Below are 24,236 nucleotides of genomic sequence, written 5' to 3'. Positions count from 1 at the left end.
ACCAGCTCTTGGCCCGGGTGCGTCCCGTGTGCATCCCGTGATGTGTGGGGGAAAAGCGTCCTTTAGAGCACCTCCGGGCACTGTGGTGACAGTGGGGGCCCTCCTTGCCGTGAATCAGGCTGGCGGGTGTAGGCTGAAGCCGCCGGCCTGCAACTGATGCTTCTCCAGTTTCTAATTTATCTGCTTCCTTTTCACACTGTAATGATATTCTTCCCTTATTCTCCAGCACCTTTCTTTCTATTCTTACTCTTTCTTCTAATTTGATCTTCACAACTTTTATCCCACACTCTTTCTTTATGTAGTTTTCCTCCTGCTTTTTTTAATGTTTTAATTTAATTTCTTCCTTTGCTCCTCCCCAATTCTATCCATCCTCCTGCTGTCTCTTCCTCCCACTGGCCCCACCACCCTTCCACTTTCCCTCAGTTCATTCCCTTTCTCCTTCACTCACTCCATCCTTCACTCCCCCGACCTCCCCTCCTTCTTCATCCCCTCCCTCTTCATCCCTTCCCTCCTCATCCCTTCCCTCCTTATCCCTTCCCTCCTTTCCATCTGGCCTCCCTTCACCCTAACCTTTCTCCCTTCTTCATTCTGTTTCTGACTCCGCCTCATTCCTTCCTTTTCTCCTTCCACTCCTGCTATCCTTCGCTCAAACCCTTCTCACCCATATTTCAACTCGCCCTCTGATTTTCAAGTTCAACCACACTCTGATCTTCCTATTTTCACCCTTTCCCACTCTATTTATTCCCTCTCCACAACCCTTCTATCCTCCCTCTCGACTGCTCTTCTTCCTTTCTTTTCTCCCTTCCTTTCCCTCCCGCCACCAGCTCCCAAATATCCTCCCTTTCGTATATATCTTTCTTCCTTCCTTGACACACAACCTCTTTCCCGTTCTAGGAAGTCTCCGCCCCCCCCCCCCTCCAGCTTTAGTCCTACCCACTGTCCTCCGTCTTCCCTTATCCCACTTTTCCTTCCTCTCTCTGTATTACTTTCTCCTTTCCTTTCTCCGTTTCCCTCCTTCCCTTTAGTCTCCATTTCTCACACCTTACTTCATTGACCTATGTCCTTCCTTTCGTCCCTTCTCCCGTCCCCACTCTTTGTAGTTTTTATCTCCATTTTTCTTTTTATACTTCCTCTTCTTTCTGTTGTTGCTATATCACCTCTAATTTTTCCAACTAATGTTGCTTTTGGTCTCGTTTATATCTCTTCATTCTTGTACTTATATAAAAAAAAATCTCTTTTTTACTTGTTTCATCCTGTTTTCTTTAACACGCTCACGTTTCTATCATTTTTACTTTATTTTCTCCATTCGCCTCTTCTTTCTCCATAATATTTGTTCACACTCTTGATTTATGTAACTCGTTTTGTCTTTACCCTTGCTTGTTTAGTTTATTTTGCCTAGTTTCTTCAGTCTATTTCCTCCGTGTCTTTCCCTCGTTGTATTTACCTAATAAAACATGTGAATTACATTGCGTTGCCTTTCATTGTTTCGTGTTTTTGATGCTCCTGTACACCTGAATTTCGAACTACCTTTCTTTGCCATCTCTTCTTCTAATTCCCGTCCCTCTGGGCACACGCTTTTCTTTTTCACACCGTTTTACTTCCCTTTCTCACCCTATTCCTTCCACCGCAGATGCTGACTTCAGGCACGCGCCAGCTGCTTCTGTGCGAGACGCTGACGGAGACTGTGTACAGCGACCGCGGGCAACAGATCAAGTCCAAGGAGCGGAAACTGTTCCTGCTGAATGACGTGCTCGTGTGCGCAAACATCAATTTCAAGTACGTGCGATCGGTGAACATTTGCGCATGCGCAATCAGAGGCGCGCCAGTCTGAGAGGGAATCGCGATTTCCCACGACAGTGACTCAGCAAGGGTGTCAAGGGGCAAACAAATCAAATATGTTAATTAGGTCCCGTGCTCCCCGTTGGGAAGTTGAAAACACCCATAATTAAGGTGCAGATGAAACCTCACAGTCCCGGTGCTACTGCACCTGCTGCTGCACCAGTGATTGCGACGCCTCTGGTCAAAACATCCTGGCACTCTTGTGATACATGTGGAGCTGAGGCAGAGCCAGTCGCTTCGGCCTCCCCTGCACTATAGAGGGGAAAGATATGGTGTTTTTTTTGTTGCTTTTTGGGCTCAGCCATTATGGGGTGAGAGACTAGTGCATTTTTTGCTCCAATGAGTATAATCCGTTTGTTTTTACATTAAGGGCTCGGGAGGAGGTGATCATTCCGGCCCCAATGATGTAGCCCTTCCCAGCTTCATTTATTCCGTGTAACAGGGCAGAATAATGTGTGGTGTAGTAAGGGGCGGGTATGACTACTTGAGACTAGGACATGCTCTTTACCCTGTGACCTGACATGCTGCGGTGTTCCAATCCTTTGGAGTGGGTTCACCAGTATGATGTCTGAGAGGACCTTCCACAGCCTCTAGTTACCAGGGCACGCCTTCTTCGTCATCTTTTGGGATTAAATCATGTATTTTCCCAGATATTCCCAGTAAGACGCAAACATGGGGACGAAATGGATAAGGTCGAAAATAAGGTGTTGCCTGCCCAGTAACTATGGCAGGAGGTGGGCAGCTTTCTTGGTAAAGTTTGACTGTCAGATGTTGCTGCCGGGAGGTGGGGGTGTGAGGAAGGGAGGTGCTTGTGCTGTTAAAAAGGTTATTAAAAAAAATGGCCGAGTACCTTCGTTCATAACATTCCTTAAACCAGCAGCCGACATTTCGATATGTTTAAAAAAAGTAAATTAAATATGAGTTGTTTAAAAACTGCCATTTACACTTTCGGCACGTGCTGTGTCTGGGGGGGAGGGGGCAGGGTTGATGTGTGAGTGGAGTATGACAGTGGGACACCTGCTAAGGGGTTAGTCAGTGTAATCCACCAGTGGGGCGGATGTACTTTGTGTGTGGTGGGATTTGACAGCAGGGCTTGTATGTTGTTTTTGGCATTAGAGGTTCAACAGTGGAATTAGGTGGAGGGATTTAATGAAGAATCCTTATGTGGTGTGTGAAGGCGTGCACATTGAGGCTGGTGCTTTCTGCAGGTGTGCTGCGATTCAGCCGTGAGCCCCATGCTCTGTTAGGGTGGGATAGGGAGGGATACCAGCTGTGATAAGGTGGGTTTGCATGGGTGAAGGGGTCCAAGTTGGTGGAGTGGTTCACAGTTTCTGTGTGGGTGTAGGGGCCTTCGGGTGGCGTAGGAACTGTTTATTTGTATTGCTCAGTGGAGGCATGAATAAGTTGTGCGGCTAAACTACTTCAGCATTGGGGTCCACGAGCTATGAGTGGACGTGTTCGACAGTGGAGTCCAAGCACTGTGTGACTCAAGGGGTAACCATGCTGGCAGCTCTGTGGGTGTCTGCTCTGTGGGTGGAGTAGTTTGTTGTTTATTGCATATCCTAGGTGGTGAGACGTAGTGTGCATGTTCTTGTAGAGGAGGGGCCCCTCAGTAGGGCACGCGCTGCATCTCCAGCTCCCTGATGACCAGATATTGAGCAGTAGGCATGGCAAAGGGTAACCTGCCTGGCACAGCAGATTCCTTTTCCTTTTCCCGCATATCACCAGCATCAGGGAATTCATCGTGGGCTACAAAAAAGACTGTCATTCGTACTGCTTTGCCTCCAGCAATCTGTTCCCACACCCTGTACACAACTGTCGTTTGATCTCTTACCTGAGGAGACCAGTGCATTTTGCACGTATATTTCCAAGCTCATGCACCACTGCTTTGGACGTCCATAGTTCTGTGCTGCAGAAAACACAGAGGAAGGACCACTGGCAAGGTACTAAGGAGTAGGAGTTTGTTCCCAACAAAGGTATAGATCTTGGAAATTAAGAGGGGCTTGGCAAAAATGTAGGGAATGTAACTCAAAAAAGAAATTGATTTATTTGAGTGTTTTGCTTAATGCGCTATTTTAAGGGGTGTTTGAGGAATTGCGGTTCAAAGTTGTAGGCGCACTGGTGGTGACACAGCCAAGCGCTCACCAATACTGTCTCCTGAGGTGATCTCGGGCTCGAGGGGTTAACTTCGGGGTGCTACGAGTCGAGCTCTTGAGGGACATATTACTGACCTTTCATCTTTTCTTTCCTCAGACCCAGTGTCAGGTGGGTGGCATGTGCCTGTGGTGATCCTGTGGGGATGGGGCAACAGGCTTGGGTGTTTGTTGGGGCGGGAACTAGAGCAAACAGCTTGAGGTGCTAAAGAGTGCTTTAGGAACCTTGGCATGGCAGTGGGCGAAGTTCAGTGCATGTGGGTTAAGGAGTGACAGAGGGGAACTTAAGTCAAGTCAAGACATAGTTTATTGTATGAATAATTAAAATCTTTACAAATTTCCAATGACGGAGGGGACCTGTTTTGGGGGTGGGCGGGAGCTGCACCATTCATGAATCTGCAGGTGTGGTGCTCTGGTGGTGGAGAACGCAGTGTACCCCCGCAAATGGATCTAACAACGGGTGGGTGCACTGTTGTGTGTGTGCTACACCTGCTGAGAGATGCGCTTCTCGGGAGGCCTCCAATCTACACTGAGATCAGTCCTTTCACAAACCTGTGCACCTATGTGGGAGTTACTTCCTGGTAACAAACAAGGAAGCGATAGAAAATGATTCCAGAATTACATGTTAGTGTTTAGGACGATGCACAGGTGGGAGAGGGTTGGCAAACGTGTTTGAAAACCAGCTTTGACATACATGAAGAACCTTTTAGTAGTTTGCTTGGTGTCACATAAAAAGGAAATACGAGTGTGCTCCTGGAATCCTTTCAGGGTTGGGCTGGATTGGCCCTGGATTTTCTTCATGTGTGTGATAGCATGCCTGGGTGGTAAAGGCTGGGTAATCTGTGTCTGTACAATATCATTACTGGGTGAACATGATACTTGTGTTCTGGTTGCCCTGGGTTTGTCCTCTAGCCTGCCCGGGAAGGATATATTGGTTGGGCCCTGGTGTCCCTGCACTTGAATAGTTGCCTTTGTGAGAAGCACCTTTCTCAGCTCTCCTGTCTTCATAACTTGTGCTTGCTGTGTAACCCAATGTAGAAGATAGCTTTACTAACACAATGCTTCTGGTGTGACCTTGCCAGAGGCTTCAGGGGCCGCCTCACCACAGTGTTACAATGCGGCCAACCTTGAGGCTTCTGATATACTCTAACGATGAAGCTTCTGGGGTGACCCTACTTTGATGCTTCATATACAGCATTACCAGGAGATTTCAGGTTTGGCTTATCCAGCATGGTTCAGGTGTGGTCTAACACGCAGGCTTGAAAGTGTAACCTAACACTCTAACTTCAGAAGTGAAATAGCTACATGGGTTTCAGTCGCATACTAACCAGGAAGCTTCAAGTGCTGCCTCATCAAGAATTGCACATAAACTTTCCAGAACTGTTGTGACCAGTGACCACTCAATTTTTCCCTTTGTGATTTGAGTGTGCATCCTTCGGACATCCTCTTTTTCCTCCACACCTTGTTTCTTCTCCCACCACATGATGGCGCCTGGGTGACTACCCTTTTCCCCTGCGTTTGGGAGTTTTGCTTGAAAACATGTTATGGAACAGATCCATACCACTTTGAAATTTCCCTAGTTGTTCTTGGGCTACTAGTATATTATGATGGTGCAAACACAAAGCATTGTGGGAAGAACTCGACATGCCCATGAGCAGCTAACTACATCCTTCTCTGGACCTTCATAATGAGATGGTTGGAAAATCCATGGGCAGAGACCAGGGGGTGGTATTAATGATTCCGGTCAATGTCTCTGTGATAGGTCCCATCCATACTAGTTGTGACCCCGGAAAGAGCAATAATCTAGGGACCAGAATTATCAGGTCAAGTACCACAAGTTTTTCCTGTTTACGGGATTATTTATGCTGATATTTTCCACCTGCCCTAAGCAGGTGGTATTAGTCCATGGAAACCTTTGCGGTTTTACAGATGCGTTTCTGCACCCAGTGAAACCAGGCTCATCTTCGCGCACCTTGTAATCCCAAATGCAAGAAAAACCAGAACATTAGGAATCAGCCAGTGCTGTATCATCGAAGGATACTGCTGAGAACTCCTAATGAGGGCTAAGGACATATTTTCCCTTGCTTGTCCTGATACTACTGCATGCCATAAGCCTTATCATTTTTATGTCTAATTAGTTGCTATCAAAACTTTAGTCCCTTAGTAACTTTTTTTAGTTAACTTCAGGGTAGTTGTATTTTTCAAAGCTATATTATGAGAGTGGAGGATCTTGTGTGCTGCTGCTCCCCTTGATAGTCTGTGACTCTCCTGGAGAACCACATAGCTGTATTTAAAGCTTTTAAGTATCTACAAAGATGACTCCATATCTTGACCCCTCTAAAGATTCTATCGGCCTTCCTACATGTCAGAACCCCTTTCAGAGGGCCACGGCATAGAGAGGGTTACTGGACCAAACCGTGGGGGTTGAAGCTTTTTACTCCTGATGTCCCAGGTCCTGACCTACTAAATGATTCTGAGCAACTGAGCCAAGTACCTCTTCAGCACTTGACTCTCAGAAATAGCATGGCCTGAGTAGTTCAAGGCTCCCTTGTAGAAGGATGTAAGGGGTAGGTGGATACAGGGGAGTGAACACAGGCTCACAATGCAAAACTGCACACAGCAGTAGCAATACATCACTGTCCACTCAGATACCCACTTTTTATTTAAAAAAAAGGGAAACATTTTATTTCTAGTAACAACACAAAGGAAAAATACGACATTCAAAAACAACCACACACATCTTCTAACTCCTGGTGACAACTTCTGGCATGCAGGGTCAATGTATCCTCTCTGTTCATGGGCACCGGCCTGTTTGGCACATCAAATTCCTCAGCGGTGGCCTCTTCTGGCAGATGGGGTCGCGACACACAAGGGATACGGCCCTGCCTCCACGACAATCTTCTCGCAGTGGCTCTCCTGTCATACGTGGTCACAACTCACCACTGCACAAGGGCTAGGGTCCTCACAGCACGGCAGTACACTTTTGGTGGCCCTTCCAGCCATACAGGGTAGCTGGCTCCTCACAATGCATGGGCTCTGACTGATTTTGCACCTTGGTGCACAAGGCTCAAATCAGGGCAGCCCTCCCCTGGCAAAAGAGGGTCGCTGACTTCGTCCTGCACAGGGACTTCACCCTGATTGGTTCAAGAGCTGTCTTCTCACACCTCGCAAAGGGAGTCCACTCGGCAGGGCTCCCCACTAGACCTTGCTCTATTCCTTGCTGTTTTCTTCCTCACAGGGCACACTGGTTTTAGCAAGCAGGCAGGCGTCTCTGGCACTCCAGGCTCCAATGCAGGTGGTCTTGGGTACCCTGGGTGAAGTCTCCCACTGAGTAGGGAGACTAGCAGGCCTTGATCCCCAGTCCTGGTCACCGGCAGAAGTCTTGCAGAGCTTCCCCTCCTCACACAGCCTGCTAGATTTTGGGGGTCTTAAGCTCCTCTTCTTATTGTCCATTTCCAGGCACCAAATGTAATTTAGAATCTAAGTCTTTGAAGTTTGTGTTGGGAGTCTGATTTTTTTTTAAGTGACCACTCCACGGCCCGTTCTCCCTCTTGAAAGCAGTATGCTACTGCAGGAGTGACTCCAAAGCTGATATCTCTTCAACACAGGCCATGGGAGTGACTAGAGTTCACACCTGAATGTTAGCCACAGTAATATGTGTATCAAAAAGGTTTTCCCAGGGCCTCGCCCGTTCTCTTCATTATTCTCTCGTCATCCCCATCGACTTCCTGAGGTGTGCCAAACGCCTTCCATGTGACCTTTCACTGAATCAGAGCACCCTTTGAATTGTACCGGGGAAGCCTGGCACTCACCTCTCGTCTGTGTCCCACCTGGCTCAGAAGAATGCAGCAAAACACAAATCTTCCTTCGGAGGATTCCTCTACCTCCTCTCCTAATGTTTCACCATGCCAACCTGGATCTCCAAAATTGGAACCCAGAAACCATACACACAGCACATGCATTCAGTACACATGCACTTCACAGTACTGAATTATCCCTGTATTGTCCCCTTTCCAGGCACACATACAGCCAGCACAGATACCCCACTAATGTACTACACAGCACTACACACCAAATCAATGTAGGCTAAATGTGAGTTTAGCACACAGCACCAAAGGTTTAATTGAATGAACCTTTAGGCCTCACTCCAGTGACAGGTTAAAAAGAACCTGTTCTATCCTACTGATCATTACACGGTATGCTGCCAAAACCCCACTCATGCTGCAGAGGTGGCCGCCACAAACAGAGGGTGGTGGGGCGGGTGGAGGGAACATGGGAGGGGGAGTGCGGGGATGTTGATAATAATATAAAAATAAAAGAACTTAGCTTAAGCTGCAGGCTGCCACCCGCATCACACCTCCTTTGCTCTTCCTGGTCCCAGCAGCCCCTGGGCCAGACTCCCTGTGCAATCCCTGTGCTGCTCTCATGCTGAGAGGAGCACAGGGATTGGCCAGACAGGGCTGAAAATACGCTTGGCTTAGGTCAGGGAGCCTGTGGGGTTTCTTCAGCCTGGCAGTTCATTGCAGCCTGAGCCAGCTGGCCAAACCCACATGAGCACTTAGAATTGCACATGGCACTCCTCCTCCCCCCTCCCATGTATCAACTTCAACCCTTCCGGCACGTGCAGGCTCAGAAGTGGCAAATGAAAAATAAAACAATGATAGAACGTCATTTTATTTTTCACATCCTGGCTCTGAGCCAGGCAGTGGGGTGATGCTCCTCCACCATTGAAGAGGAACCTCCGCTGTCAAACTGCATATCTCCTTTGAAGCCCGTAGCCTATCACCACTATCAGGGTAGCACTTTGGGCACCTCGCTTGGTCCGAATAGACTACAATCCGTGACACAGCCATGGCGCACATGCATGATCCTTGTTTGTCTATCACATTAAAAATCAGAATGAATTCAAACAAGTCAAAACAAGTGGTAAGTTCCGCGAGTGAATGCTTGTTATAATGTGCACCTCTGTTAAATCCTTATATATATTTTTGTTTTTGAACGAGGCATGTGTTTTTTAAAAATCTGTGTCCATGGTGTGATGCCTGACAGGGATGACTTTCTTGAGGAAAGGCAGCCTGGCCATCCCTTCTAGCAGAGGTTGCCCCGGAAGGGGGCCTCGAGGGCCGGCTCCATAACAGACCCCAGAGACCTGCAAGGAACTGGTTTGTGCTGCCAGGATGTGGGGAGGGACCATCCCGAGCAGCAAACTCACACTGGAGAGATGCCAGGTCACCGGGCCAAAGACGACTGTTGGCTGTGTTTGGTAATACATATATATATATATATATATATATAAGAGTGCGTGCCAACCTGGAATGGGCACAGTGTGGGTGTTAAGGCATTTTCTCTGTACTTCTGCTTACAATCCCAGGAAAGTTGTTGTGCCATCCTCTGCTAGGTTGTCATGGAAAAGTGTAGTGGTAAAAGTAGAAATGAAATTCTCTGACCTGAACATGTATGTGCTTCCCCTGTCACAGGGGCCAGCCTGACATCAGCAGCCTGGTGCCCGTGGGCCCAAAGTATGTCCTGAAGTGGAGTGCGGCCCTGCCACAGGTCCAAGCGGTGGAGGTTGGTCAGGAGAGTGGCAGCTATGAGAAAGAGAGCATTGCGGTACAGTACCCCGCAGCAAGGAAGCCTTCATCCTCAAGTCAGGCGCAAAGTAAGTATGAGCTTGGGCCAAGAGCTCAAATAAATCCTTTTTTGGCAGTGATTTCATAACTAGGGTATGCATGTGCTGAGTGTAAAGGTAGATATGAGCCCCCATCCCCCCACCTCCACCACTAACTGCTGTACACCTGGAGAAGGGGAATTCCTTAGGTAATTCCTAACCAAAGAATGCTGAGGTGAAGACTCAGACCAGGCTGGTGTTATGCCACAATATCCAGTGCAGAATATCGACCGGTCAAAATGTGGAGTGCAGGATATCAACTGCGATTATTGACTCAAGTTTAGGATATATAGGTAAGTATAGATTTATTATTTCTAAGTCCACATTAATGTACCTTGATGAATAGAAAGTAGGCATATCTTCAGGGTGTGTAGGTTTTGAATTAGGTAAGTAATTACATCTATGTCTGTATCTTCATGGTACACACATGCAGAGTTAAGAATACAGCATCTATGTATACAAATCTTCATAATAAATAGTGTGGAGTTCAGACTAGTAAGTATACTTGCCCTCGGGCTGAAATGGTGGTCACTATCCTGCTCTCAATATTTCTGCAGGTCAGTATTTTGTCTCTCAATGTTGTGACTTATACTTAGTTGTGGAATACCCCACAGACTTGATGCCTACAAAGCCAGTCCCACTCAATCCAGTCCCAGGGAGTATTTTGAAAGGATAACACATTTAAAATAGCCTATCATTGTATTTGTTGAAGGTGAAGCTTTGCAAAGTCATGAAGATTGAATGTGGGGGTGAGAGGATGCTGGTATGGAAGATGAAAAAGGGTGGGCATGTGATTTTTTTTTCTTGGATTGATAATTTTTGTAACCATTAAAATAGTTTTTTTAAAAGGTTTTTTTTTATGGAATCGTAGCCTGCACCAAAGCAGAACTACTGTTCTTCAACCAAAGAACATGTTACTGATGGAATAGAAGCTGGACTGAAGTTACACTGCTTATAAGATGTGCAGAATTCAGCATTCTGTCAGTCTGGCTAAAGGGAGACACAGCGGTCCCAGACTGTCGTGATTATTGGAAAAAAAATGACGTTTCGACCCTATTGCCTGTGAGTAACAGGGGCTGAAGTAATAGTAAGTATAACGTCCTGTCGATCCATCAGGAGAAAAGGGGGAACGTGTCCCAACATCGCTCAATCGGGATGTGGCGTGTGTGAGCTGAACGCCTGTCAGCTTGTTCTAAACTCAGGTAATGTGATCCTTAAATTAGACCAAGGGTCCACGGTAAGTGGGGTCCCTGGCAGCTCGCCGGGAATCAGTCACGCTGCAGGCGTTCAGCTCACACACGCCGCATCCCGATTGAGCGGTGTTGGGACACGTTCCCCCTTTTCTCCTCATGGACCGACAGGACGTTATACTTACAATTACTTGAGGCTTCAGCCCCTGTTACTCACCTACTCAGCATCCGGACGCCTTCAGCCCCCACCCGCCCCACACCCGTCCTGAAGAAGACCCGCTGCTGGGGAACAAACCCACCCTTCGGCAATAGGGTCGAAACGTCGACACTCCTTGACAGGCCCACACCCTACTATTGCCCCTTCCCAACCCACAGATGAAGATAAGAACTGTGATTTAAAACAGTTTAACCTAGTGTGTTATACTCAAAATGTCACTATAGGTAGGCCATAATACCTTAAGGGAGACTGCTTCTATCTAATATAAGTCCCCTTATAATGCCAAAAGCAACTGAATTTCCTGTATATCTTTTCCCTGTTTTTCTTTCACTCTTAAAACCTACTTTTCACTTACCTCCTCTCCTCTGCAATAACCGTGAAGATATGATATATTGTAATCATTTGATTATACCCAATTGAAGTAATATTCTTTTTGTGACTGAATAAACGTTGTTTTCAGTCCAAGAATTGTTTGGCAGTGACCTTTGTATGTATTCCTTTGATCTTTTTGTGCCTCAATAACTATTAAGTAGAGTTTTTTTTCTAAATACCACGACAGTCTGGGACCGCTGTAGTTTTGTACCATATGATACCCAGGTCCTTTGACTTTATAGGGTAACCCCATTTTTGATAATAGTAAAGGGAGACACAAGCACCGCCTCTGGACCGGGTACAAGCCTAGTACATATAATGCTATAACCTTGGCCCTCTCTGCTGCCATAGGAAGCCCTAAAATATTGTTATACCATTTTTGTTTTCCAATTCCTGTCCAATTTGTGTACCTTTTGATTATTTGAGCAAATTGCTGAGGAGTAACTTTGTCTGGCAGATACCAGATAGACTGATTTGGAATCCTAAAAGTGTATGTTTTTGATTTATGTGCCGGCACCTTCACATGTGTTAATAACGTCAAGGTGCCAATCAGCCATCCTCCTACCAAGGTCTGGTATTTGTAGGTTAAAGTCAAATTGCATAATACCAAAAGGCGCATGGAAATTTGCGAACAGAAAGATTTTGTACAAGACACCTATACTCGATCTAGGAAATTGCAACTATCTTTACAGTAGCTTGTAAGATCAATCGGTCAGTTTACTAATGTTCCAGTTAGAGACTTCTAGCTGCAGATTCATCACATTCTGAATATTCCCCAGGCATCAGATTGGATCCGCCAACTTTTCAGCTATGCTTCTGCACGCTGGAAGGTGGCACCTTGCAGGTCTGCACTCGCACCTTTCGGCTCTGGAAATGAAATGCGGGGCCTATATAGGTGCCACTCACATTTGCTGACATCATTTTCATTTTTCCTGTGCCTCACTGATATGGATCTGGAGCTGCTCTTGTCTCTGAGACCGCTTTTTGCAACTTTCTTCCAAATTTCTAACCATTTGCAAAACGCGTCTGACGTTTTATGTTTGCCATGAAGATGAAGATTTCAATAAACTGAACAATCAGCACTACTTGGAGAGCTGTTTCTGTGTGGATATATATATATAGCTTTACAAAGTTAGATCAGTATATGGTATGGTAAGTGAAACCAATATATGTATGTATGTATGTGTATATATATATCGTCATGTGATCAAGGCTTTGTGCCGAAACGTTATGGCGACAGCTGAATAAAATCTAACCAGCATCTGAAGTTTTGTCTGTGTCCAGCGCGATCGGAGCGAGAGCAATTGCGGGAGGAAACGGGGGTTGGTTCATATATATATATATATATATATATATATATATATATATATATATATATATATATATATACTTACCTTACCATATACTTACCTTGCGTTGTAAAGGCATTTGTTGTAAAGGCATTGTATGGTAAATGACACGTGGTAAAGACATGTGGTGTTCCATCGTACATCCACCTGATGCAGAACGCGGATGGCACCAACAGTCCCAGTCCCACTCCAGAAGCTGATTGACTTCGAATTCGATGCCGCACCTGGTACTGACACAACCCGAGTTTCTGGTGACTTCAGCCATGCCAGATCGAAGAATTTTGCACAGCTATGCTCCTGCTCTTCACATCCATACGGACTCCCTCTGGTGAACCTTGGGCCTCACAGAGCCACAAGTGTTTCCACATGAATTATTGCCGGTGGGTTTGTCCTAAGCACCAGCTGGACCCTTTAAGCCACTCTACCCATGGCTCCAGTTCTGATCCCGCCCGAGCACCCAAGACCGCGCCAAGCCGGGGTACAGTGACACCGACTTTGCTACTCGTACAGGTGGCTCTGTTGTCCTCTCCGAAGCTGACTTGACGCCGGTCATATTCGACTGACATCACACCAAATCTCACCGAGATTTCTTTTACCTCAAGGCAGACAATATTCATTGCATTCCCTCTTTGGTACTGGCTCTGATAATGAGAATGACCAGGGTGATAACCTCGCTCAGCCCTATGCCGATCATAATTGGTATAAAGACTTGCAAGAGAGTAGTGGGATTGTTACCACCTCCCAAACTGCCTTATTTCTGCCTTCTGGCCCAGCCACTGAAGAATATACCTTCTACGCAATGGTCATGCGCAGGGTGGCCAAAGTCCTCAATCTTCTACTTCCCAATATAGAGGTCAAAACACATGTCAGTCAACACTGCCTGTTTATTGGGCCATTTACTCGTGCCCTGTGGGAGTTGATGACACAGTTTCTCCCCGGTGTTTTGGAAGTCCTTCGCCCTGGTCCCTCACAGGCCATCCAGGATGGTTGTGATGTGGGCCAGACACCACTGACACCACCAACTTGGTTGGGCGAGTCACAGGCACTATTTGCCACCATGTGTGGCTGTGATCCATTGGGTTCACAGGCATTGTCCAGTCATCCAAAAGGACATGCCTTCAATGGGACTCACTTGTTCAGAGATATGTTTGACTCTGCCCTTGAAACATTGGAAGAGAGTAGGGCTATCGCCATTGGCATAGGAAGGGGGTGTGGTGGGTGCGGGCCGTCACGAGTGTCATCCCTGAGGGGGTTGACAAAGTGGCAAAAAATTGTGTTTTTTAAACATATATTTTTGACATTTTGTCAAGCCTGGGGTGACAAGAAATGTTCTGCACAGGGTACCACCTGACCTTGCTACGCCATTTGGCTACCGCTTGCTCTCTTTGCCTTTTCACCAGCCTCGCCGACAACGCTTCCAGTGCTCTTTTTGTGGCGTTGGCAAAGGCATTGCCTACTGCCAGCCTATCCCAACCCAAGAAGTAACCGAGAAGCTGTGGAGGAGATGCCATGGTGCCCACTGCCCCTGCGGCCAAGATCAGTGTGGCATGCAGTTCACCACTAATTCTGCATCCACCACCTGCTAAGCCCATTTAGTGTATTGTTGTAAATGAGTTACATAGACAGCAGGACACTTTCCTTAAGTTACAGGATAGATGTATTAAGACACAGCAGAGTGCACACCTCACCAGCTGATCAGACATCAACTGACCAGAGTGGAACTCTCAAACAGTACAAGGTAGAATGCACATGGGTATTCTGGGAGGCTGTGGAGGTGGGAACACAAAAGAAGGACTAATAACCACATGTGGCCATCTTGTGAGCAGCACAAGTATACTACACATCTTTCTCCCTTACCGGAACAAAGGAAATAAAGAAAAGAAACACACACAAGGAAAGCTTAAAGCATGAGAGACAACAACAACAATCATAAAGACATGTAGGAGGTCAGCGACCTCTTGGACTTTCAGGTCACGAAGGCAAAGAAATGTTTAGAGAAAGGCAAAGAAGCTATTCGCTGTCGAGGGAGAAGTGAGGAGCAAGAGCAACACGACTGATAGACCTCATCATCACCTACTCCCTTCTGACTGACCAAACAGAGACAGTCAATCTGACTTAGTCAACCGCTGCCGTCCGCTCCCAGTCATAGATAAGTTGCAGAACCAATGCCTCCATGCTTTTACTTAGGAGTTTTAACTGCAGACACTATAGTCGTGTGTACACTTCTAGATCTTCAGGTGCAAAACTGCTTGTGATGTTTGCAGTGGTCAGACGAGATAATCGCTGGTCCGGCAACCATCATTGTGTTTCAGGACGGTATTACTTGTGGTTCCCTTAGTACCGATTCTGTTTCTCCTCTGGTTCTGGACTATGTGTCATAGGTTTTTATTTTTAAAACACTCAATTAGCGCTCAAGTTTCTTCTCTGTACCTTCAACTGCAGGTTCCGAAATTTTCCTCAGCTTTGATGAAATTGAGGTCCTTTGTGTCTACTGAAGATGTTGGCTTATGTTGATATCAATCACTGTTGTTCCAAACATTAGTAACTTTTAGATAAGATGGGCGGCACCAGTGTCCTCTGAGCAAAAAAGTTTCCATCACATCAGCAAGGCTGCCATGAATTCCGTATATTTGCCACCATCATTCCTACGACTGTGTGATTGCCCGATGAATAAGCTTATACAGTTCCTTTGTTTGCACATATCTAGTACTACGTGGTACACATCAAAATTCTCCTGTATTTTCCAGGTTTTGAGTAAATTCCAAGTGGATGCATTGTACAGATTGCTCCTATATCAGTATTGGTTGGATAGAACTTGTCTGTTCTACACTTTGTAGAGAGTCTTAGTAATTTAGTAGCTGCAAAGACTGTCTTCACTAGAGGGCTTCTTCCTCTCCCATACTCGCACACTCTGGGCCCTTTGTTTCTGTTCTGTGGGTTCACCGACCCGGTTCAAGTTGCAGTTGTAGTCTCCAGCATGGGCGCTCTGTACCGGTTCTGGTTGTTGGACCTTTGCCCTAGTTTTGAGCTCTTTGGCCTGCTTCTGGGCTGGGAGACCTGGTTCTGGGCTCGCCGTACATTCCTTCTAAGCACTTGTTTTTCACAGATTGTAGCATTCTTCCTTGGATGCCCTTTGAACCTATGCTTAAAAACGGTCTCGAGGGTGTTGTTGTCTTTCTTTTAGCCTGCACTCCCGCTTTGTTTTAAGGGCTATGATGGACTTCATGACGTTCTCCTTTCTCTATGTTTGGTGCCAGAGATGTGCGTTCACGGATTATGACTCTTGGAATTTCCGTAAATCCCATGCAGTTATAAAGTTCAGTAAAAAGCTGCTCAAAGTTTTCAGTGCAGAGATAATGATCAGGTGTCTATGGTCGTGCCTTATCTTGTGGAACAGAAGACCTTTCAGACCTTTCAGACCTCCCTGAGCTCTTGACTAGTAGGCAAACTCGAGCATTGTTGTGGTGTGACAGTATCAAGTTAAAAAAAATAATAATAATAACTGACCGTAGAGACATAGGGTATCCACACACCTGTTTCTCGACACTATGTCATTAGACAAGTGTCCCCTCGTGGTCCTAGTTCTGGGACCTCGTTCTGGGATGACCTTAGACCTCTCCTGGTTCAGGGGCCACCTTTGTCCCCTCTTGGTTCTGAGACGACCTTTGTCTGCTCCTTTTCCCCTCTTGAGCGATCTTTGTCCACTCCCTTTTCTGGGACGACCCTTGTCCTGGTTCTGAGAACCTCTCTGTCACGATTCTTTGTTGTGGTGCTGGGACGTTTGTCCTGGTTCTTCTGGTAACCTCTCTGTCACGATTCTTTGTCGTGGTGCTGGGACATTTGTCCTGGTTCTTCTGGGAACCTCTCTGCCACGATTCTTTGTTGTGGTTCTGGGACGTTAGTCCTAGTTCTTCTGGGAACCTCTGTCACGATTCTTTGTCGTGGTTCTGGGACGTTTTTCCTGGTTCCTCTGGGAATCTCTCTGTCACGATTCTTTGTCGTGGTGCTGGGACATTTGTCCTGGTTCTTCTGGGAACCTCTCTGCCACGATTCTTTGTTGTGGTTCTGGGACGTTAGTCCTAGTTCTTCTGGGAACCTCTGTCACGATTCTTTGTCTTGGTTCTGGGACGTTTTTCCTGGTTCCTCTGGGAATCTCTCTGTCACGATTCTTTGTTGTGATGTTGGGACATTTATCCTGGTTCTTCTGAGAACCTCTCTGTCACGATTCTCTGTCGTGGAAACCTCTCTCTGGGACCGTTGTCTCCTCCTGGTTCTGGGACTTTTGTCCTGGTTCTTCTACCTCTATGTCAAGATTCTTTGTTGTGGTGCTGGGACGTTTGTCATGGTTCTCTTAGAATCACAGACACCTGGTGGGAGACCAGATCCACTGTTGAACCCGGGTTGGCAAGCAATCACTTTAGACAGGTGGGTCCTCCAGATTGTCTGCAAAGGCTGTGCCTTACATTTCCTTTCATCCCTGTCGCACCTTACCCTGCCCACCCAGTGACAGACAGAGGGTCATCTCTCCATTTTGGGGCAGGAAGTGCAATCTCTTTTGGCCAAAGAAGCTATCAAGACGGTAGCAAACACAATAAGAAGACCGGAGTGCTGAAACCATTCAGAGACTCACCTCCAGTCACTGATCTGGGCTTAATCCATCATCAATCTTCTGCTCACTTAGCCACCCCAGTTTGGACCCAGCCATATGGAAATCAGTCTTGACCCTGCTCCTCATGGGAACAGTCCAGGCCAAGTCCTCCCTGGAACGGAAACGGGCATCCTGTGACTGGTTTGGGGTATCACCCCATATCAGCCAGGCAAGCTTGAATCCAGTGGCAAAGTGAGCAAGGGACCCACGTGTGGACATACCATGGCCTCTTAGGCGAACATAGCAAACATAATAAGTAGATGGATGGAGTACTACATTTTTTCAGACACTCAACCCCAGTCACAGATCTGGGTTGAATCTATCATCGTTGATCTGCTCACTAAGCCACCCCAATTTGGACCCACCCAACCCCTTGTTGTGATTACTATCAAGAGGGTGCCTGTGCCAGAAGAAGGATGTGGTTGGTATTACAGTTACTTTCTAGTGTCCATGAAGGGCAGGAGCCTTTCGCCAGTTTTCAATCTGCACCCTCTCAATTTCTTTATTCGAAAGAACAAATTCAAAATGCTCACCCTGCCCCTGATCTTGTCTGCCCTTGATTCCGTGATGGCAGTAACCACAAGTAATGGTCTGTATCAGTTTATAGGATAGTGCATAAGTTGGTCGACATGTTTCTAGCCATAGTAGTCAGAATTGATCAAGGGCCCTGGTTACTGCCATCACTTCTGATTGTAACCTAGACAATGGGAGTCACTAAATTAAAATATTATTAGGGTACTACTTATTCAATTTTAACTCATTCACTTCTACACCCTCACTTCACATATGGCAAAAATAAGATGTCCGGCAAACAGCCCTTTTCTGGTTACCATCTAGGTTACAATCAGAAGTTAAGGCAGTAACCAGAAGTAATGGTCTGCATCAGCCTATAGGATAGTTCATAAGCTGGTCGACATGTTTCGGTGGGCATTCCTGACAAGTTTCTGGATCCAGTCTAACGCCTGCAGAATATTCAAACAGTGATGAATCTATGGCTAGATAGTCTCTTCCAGAAAGAGTGTTACCGAAGGAAAGTAACTTGTTCATTAGTGACAGAGATCTGGGTGTACTATGATTCTTACAGGTTAAATCTAGTGGGTTCTACTAAATAAGCACTTTCTTCCTTGTAAGGGCGATAAAATGCTGGTAAATATTTGCTCTTGTTGATCACAGTGTTATTAGGCTTCATTCTGTGACAGACAAAAGTATATAAAACAAATTATTATTAATATGTGTGTTACTCTTTTGAATAAATATTATTAGTAATAGTAGCAGTAGTAGCGTTGTTATCTTTGGCATTCTTGTCCTTGTTATTATTATTATTGGAAATATTGTTGTCATTTAGATTACTGCTATTAGTTGTAGTTCTGAAATACTCCGTAGTATTATACAGGCGTATGATGGCTACGATTGCTTTTACAGTTATTAATTTTAAGTTTAGTATTGTTAGGAATACTAACATTATTAGTAGTAGTATTACTTGTGTCATGAGTGTCTTTATAATTATTTGTATTTTTGTTTCCTAAAGTACGCCATCCCTAATGCCAGGTGCCTCCCAGGCAGCATCAACTCACCCATCTCCTTCTCCCTGAATCTGAGTCCTCTTATTCAGACACCTGAGTCCCCTTCTTGCTTGGTCACCCTACTTGCTAAGGGCTTGCCTCGTCCCGCTAGTTAGGAATTTCCGTCTTGTTACGAGACTAGCAGGTGTCCCTGCTCGGAACTCCACACACCCTTTGCTCAGAGTCGACCACTTTCCCTGCACTTGATTCCATTCCCCTTCATGCTCAGCTGCGCACTTGCCTCGCGCGCTCCGCGGCGCGTCACGCGCACCCTCCGGTGATCATCTAATCTCCTCGCCGGTGAGTCCATGCTGTCGCGCGCTCACCCAGGGCGCTCGGCTCGTTTGTATCCTCCGCAGCCGAAGACTGCTTTTCTGGGCAGTAATTGAAAGCTTTGCGTGTCTCCCACTGGGCTTCGGTGCTATAGTTTTACGAGGATCATTAAAAGGCGCTAGAAGACGATGAAACACGGAGAGCGGGAGATGCGCTGGTGAATGTTGATCAGTCGACGTCTTTGGATACAGAGCCTGCTCCCGAAGCATTATGGGTAGAACGTCACAGGCTCTTGCTTGCCCCTGCCACTTGCGCATCCGGGTGGACTGAGCTCCCTCTGCTGCCCGTTGTTGTGTGTTTGGCTTTCCTTGACTCCTCCCGGCTCCAGTTCCACCCTCCCATGTGGCCACATCAATTGACGTATCCCACTCCCCTGTCCCTCAGTCTCCCGTATTCTCTCTCTTGCCCCTTGGAGATCTCCCTCACGAGTCAGTGTCTGGATTTGGTGATCTCATAGGCTCCATGCGCTCTATGATATGGCTCTCCAAAAAGACCATGCACATGGCCTGGGCCTGTTTTCATACACATACTGTTTACAGTGCATGGGGCTCACATGCCAGCACTCGTGTTACAACACCAGCTGTAAGCACAGTTTGGAAACACTGGGTGGTGGTTTTTGAGCAGTGCTGTCTTCAGCTCAGGTTCGTACTTTCCTTGTTACCAAGTTGGTTCATGCACTGTAAATGGTGAAAACGTGTCCTCCGTTCTGCACCATTTACAGGCCCAGGCCATGCTCCTGATAGGGGCCGAGGCCCTCTACATTGGCGAGTAGGAGCTCTGCAACATGGCTACATTTTTGGGGTTCCAAGTTTAATGGCACTTCTTTTAATATCCTGATAGAGGAAGTCCTCCTCTGTGCGAAGTAGAAGTGTAAGCACCTCTCCTCTGTTTGCCGTACACGTGTCCTCTTGGCTCCAGAACCACGTTTCTGCCACTTGTGAGCCAATCACGCGTGCCCTGCTGTTTAGAATAAGTAATTAGATCAGAGCCCGTCTCTGCTGTCCAGACCCCAGAGTCCACTGCCCCATCTTTGGCTGTAAAGCAATATTTAGCTTTCGAAAGATACTCGCCTGCCATGTTCGGCCTGTAAATCCACTGACCTTTTCTCATTTTCTGCCTTGCCCTGAACAAGAAAACAGGACGCTCCACTTCCTGTCAAGTGATGTAACTAACTTCCTTGCAATGCACATGACTGCTTCAATATAGATAAGTATACTAAAGAGCGATGGATGGAATGCTTACATTAATCTCCGCCGCTGGTAATTATTCTAGCCGCATCCCAATATGTAGTTCTTTTGCCCTCCATGCCACCTCAGTGCTGACCCTGCCATATGCAAACCATTCTTCACCCTACTCACTACAGAAGCTGGTAAATACACAATGGCAGAGCACATACATCAGTTAGACAAGGCCCTCTCCTGTGAAGAGAGGCATCTTGTATGACAAGTAGCTGAATCATATGAACCTTAGACCTAAAAGTAGCTCAACCATGAAGTCTGACGAACTGGGTCGCCAAAATCTTGGGATGCCCAGGGCAGAGCATTTGAGATCTCTTTCACACAGGTATGGGTATCTGAGTCATTCTCAAAGAGGAACTGAAGACAAAGTACTTTTACCTCAGTATTGGTACCCAGCCACTTATCGCTGTTGTCCGCTGTCATTGTTTTGGGTAGTCTGACCAGTGGCGGCTGGTGACATTTGAAAGTGGTAGGGCGAAAAATAATTTGCATACTGCACTGTTGCGAGCGAGCCCGAACAACATAAGAGAGGGAAAATGGTGCATTTTCAAGCAATTTGAGAAAGCAGGAAGGTTAATAAAGCAATTGCAAAAGTGCAGTTAGGCTCAGCTTGAAGGGAAAGGATGAGAGCGGTGTGTTGCCAGTGAAATTTCAGGATGAGCTGAGCAGTGGAATCGGCGTGAGAGGGAAGGGAACCATATGAGAGGGATTGGCACAGTCAGGGTAGTAAAATTATAATAAAAGTGAGATAATAATAATGAAGGTCAGGGCATGGCTGAGAAGGCAGAGGAAGACGGCCGTGCAAGGAAGCAAGAAGCATGGCAGGGAGGTGGACTGAAGGGCAGTTAGTGATGGGCAGAGCAAGATAGTGACTGTGGGCAGTGAAGGCCACTGAAGAGCTGTGCAGACACAACAGTGAAAGGCAGGATAGTTTAGGACAGTGAAGGGTAGGGCATTAAGGGACTGTCACAGGGTAGTGTGCTGTTGAGACTTGTAGGCAGCAGAATTGAGGGCTTGTGCTTTAGTTTATACAAGTAGGACAGGGCAACAAACCGGAAAGCCTTAAATGAAGACAAGAGAAATGAGTCAAACTGCTGGGGACAGGTGCAGGAGGTGTACTAACAGTACTGTTATTGGGCAGAGACATCTGTTCTTAATATCTATAGGGGCAAATGATAAATGAACAGGCCCTGTCCGTTTAAACAAAGCTACAGTTTCTGGTAACACCAGAGAAAGCGTTTGCACTTCCTTGCTGCAAAAATGGATTTGCTCAAAGAAAGCAATAATTCCGGTTAGAAAGGAGATTCTACTACTCCCTTCTACCTGGAGTTTTCACCAGGACAATCAAGGAGTGTCAAAAAAGATTACTGCCGGTCACCTTTAGAGACTAGCAAGCAACTCTGTAAGCAAGGGCACCTATAGGCCAGGGCCCCGTTGCATGTAATTACCCCTCAAAACCTACACAGAACACAACGGTTTCAATCTGAAGGCCCTTGCATACATATTCCATGCCTGAAATGCACCATCAAATTCAAAGTAAGTAAGTAACCCCAGAGTTATTTGATATACTGGTCTTAGATAAGTAGCCAAACTCATCGAAATTAAATAACTAAAAAATCTCCCAAACATGACGTGGCACTTCGACAAATATGGCATCTCAGATACTGCAAGTCCCAAAAACTTTTCATCATGAATTATACATCAGCAACTCTTGCTCCTCAGCAATTGTAGCACGAAGAATAAATAGTGCAATCAGAGAAGACAAAATACGCTGGAGCGTGTCACATACAACCCGCTTTAAAAACAAGGAACATAGTCAGATAATGAATGCAGAACGTATGTACCTATATTTTTACAGCACAGCGTGCCTCTATGGGTTTCAGTTTATGTTAATTGATTTTACATAGCACGTGTTTGTGTTCACCAGCGGTTTCTTGGCGCTCTGACGACGATCAGACAAGAAGAAGAGGACAGAGTCAATAATAGTTTTTTTTTTAAGTGAATACATCCCGGTATTATTCACATATTTTAAATCCATGCAGATTACTCTGCATGATTCCTAATATAATTAAGATTTCTGAATTGCTAGACTAGAACATATATTAAAGATGTGATGACTGTGTGATTAGGACCCAAAGCCGCACAGTTGTTTTATTTGAAATGGCATGCATGCCTTACTCACCTAAATGAAGAGCCATAGAGTGTCCAATGCTACACTGCTTTGTGCGGTAATGTCACATTAAGCTTAATTGTAGTTGAAGGGACTTCCGACTTACAATACGCATCCGAATCTGATCAGCGCTTGAGATTGGACCCGTCCCTCACCCCCGTGGTACCTGGGCCAGGCCCTCGAGGTTACTTATGACAATATCAAACAAGTCCCATTATTCCAATTTACAACACACGCTGCTGATATCGGCGCCTCTGCCCCAGGTGCATCACAAAGAGAAAACGCATGCACGTGACGTGTGATCCTCTGCACCCGAACCTGTGGCTCCGCGGCATGTCTTCCAGCAATCCTGGCTCCTGCTTTACTCAGTTGCAGCTCGCAATATGCGCAGGGGGTCGCACGAGGTTGGGGGGTAAAAAATAAAGTAAAAAAATTAACTGACCGCAGTGACCGGGTCCGCGCCACCTCTGCTGTCTTCAATGGCGCCTTCGTCTTCTGTTCTGCTAGTGGCTGGTGATTGGCCATACAGTGCGGCTCGACATCCTGCTGCAGTAGCCAATCCTGGTGCAGTGTTAACAGCGCCACTGCGCCAGAATTGGCTACGAGCAGGTACTATTCTGCCCATAATGAGGCCGAGGCCCCGGGTCCCTGCCACAGTCTCTCTTTTGCTATTAGGGGGGTGGGGGGGAGGTCTACCAGTCTACGCATGCGCGGGCCTGTCAAAAGATTTAGAACTCCTGGATTTCACATGCGCAGGCCGCTCGCTGCTTCTACGCTATTCTGCTTTGGTTGCCTGTCACTCTCTGCCACAGCCCCGCCCCCAACGGCCCACTTTCTTGTGTGATGCCCGATTTTGTCGGGCTTGTCCCGGGGCGGTAGCGCGCAGTGCGAGAGCCTGAGTCACTGCGCGCCGCTCAAATTTCATTATTTCAAAACCGTTTTTTAATTCTTGACAGTGCGGTCGTCCAGCTAGTGGGGCAACGCCCCAACGCCCCCAATGGACGCACCGCCACTGAGTCTGACGCATAGGAAGATGCTGTCGTAGTAGGATGGGTGGTCAGATCACCGATCACCCAGCAAACTGGTGCATGCGGGGTGGTTTTCAACATGTTTTTAATGTCTCTGTTTCTCTTTATGTGTTTCTGGGTTCAAGTCACTTTGTTGGTTTAGCTGGGTGTGCAGGGTGGATATGTGCGCGTAGTGAGCCTTTCTTCACGTTCTTTCGCTACCCAGTAGCACATCAGGTGTTGGTTTTCCATCCCTTATGGCTGAAGATAGAGAGGGGTTGGGTCTTGGGGCCTTCCCAAACGCTCCTGTGGGTGTCCTTATTAGTTATGCGAGTGTGGTGGTGTCTGTGCCTTTGATGGTTTGTATGCAGATTAAAAGCTCGAGTGTAAAAAAGTAGCCGACGGGCCATCTACAGCGTCATATAGCATTGATCTTGTTGCATAAACCTTTGAAATCCGGTATTTCAAAGAAATCCTTATTCCCACCCCC

The 24,236-nt window shown here is 46.6% G+C and overlaps 1 protein-coding gene across 6 annotated transcripts in view; it reads left to right on the top strand.

Moving 5' to 3' along the window:
• Positions 1 to 24,236, top strand: part of ARHGEF10L (Rho guanine nucleotide exchange factor 10 like) — a 763,679-nt gene that overhangs the window by 592,169 nt on the left and 147,274 nt on the right. For all 6 annotated transcript variants that reach the window (XM_086922050.1, XM_086922049.1, XM_086922052.1 and 3 more), the window contains 2 exons: positions 1,631 to 1,776; positions 9,470 to 9,651. In XM_086922050.1, the coding sequence (XP_086778176.1) occupies positions 1,631 to 1,776; positions 9,470 to 9,651 (328 nt within the window). The remainder of the gene's footprint in view (positions 1 to 1,630; positions 1,777 to 9,469; positions 9,652 to 24,236) is intronic.

Source organism: Lissotriton vulgaris, chromosome 5 (genome assembly GCF_964263255.1).
Source record: "Lissotriton vulgaris chromosome 5, aLisVul1.2, whole genome shotgun sequence".
Lineage (NCBI taxonomy): Eukaryota > Metazoa > Chordata > Amphibia > Caudata > Salamandridae > Lissotriton > Lissotriton vulgaris.
Note: the sequence above shows the minus strand (reverse complement) of the source record. Positions and strands in the feature narration are given on the sequence as shown.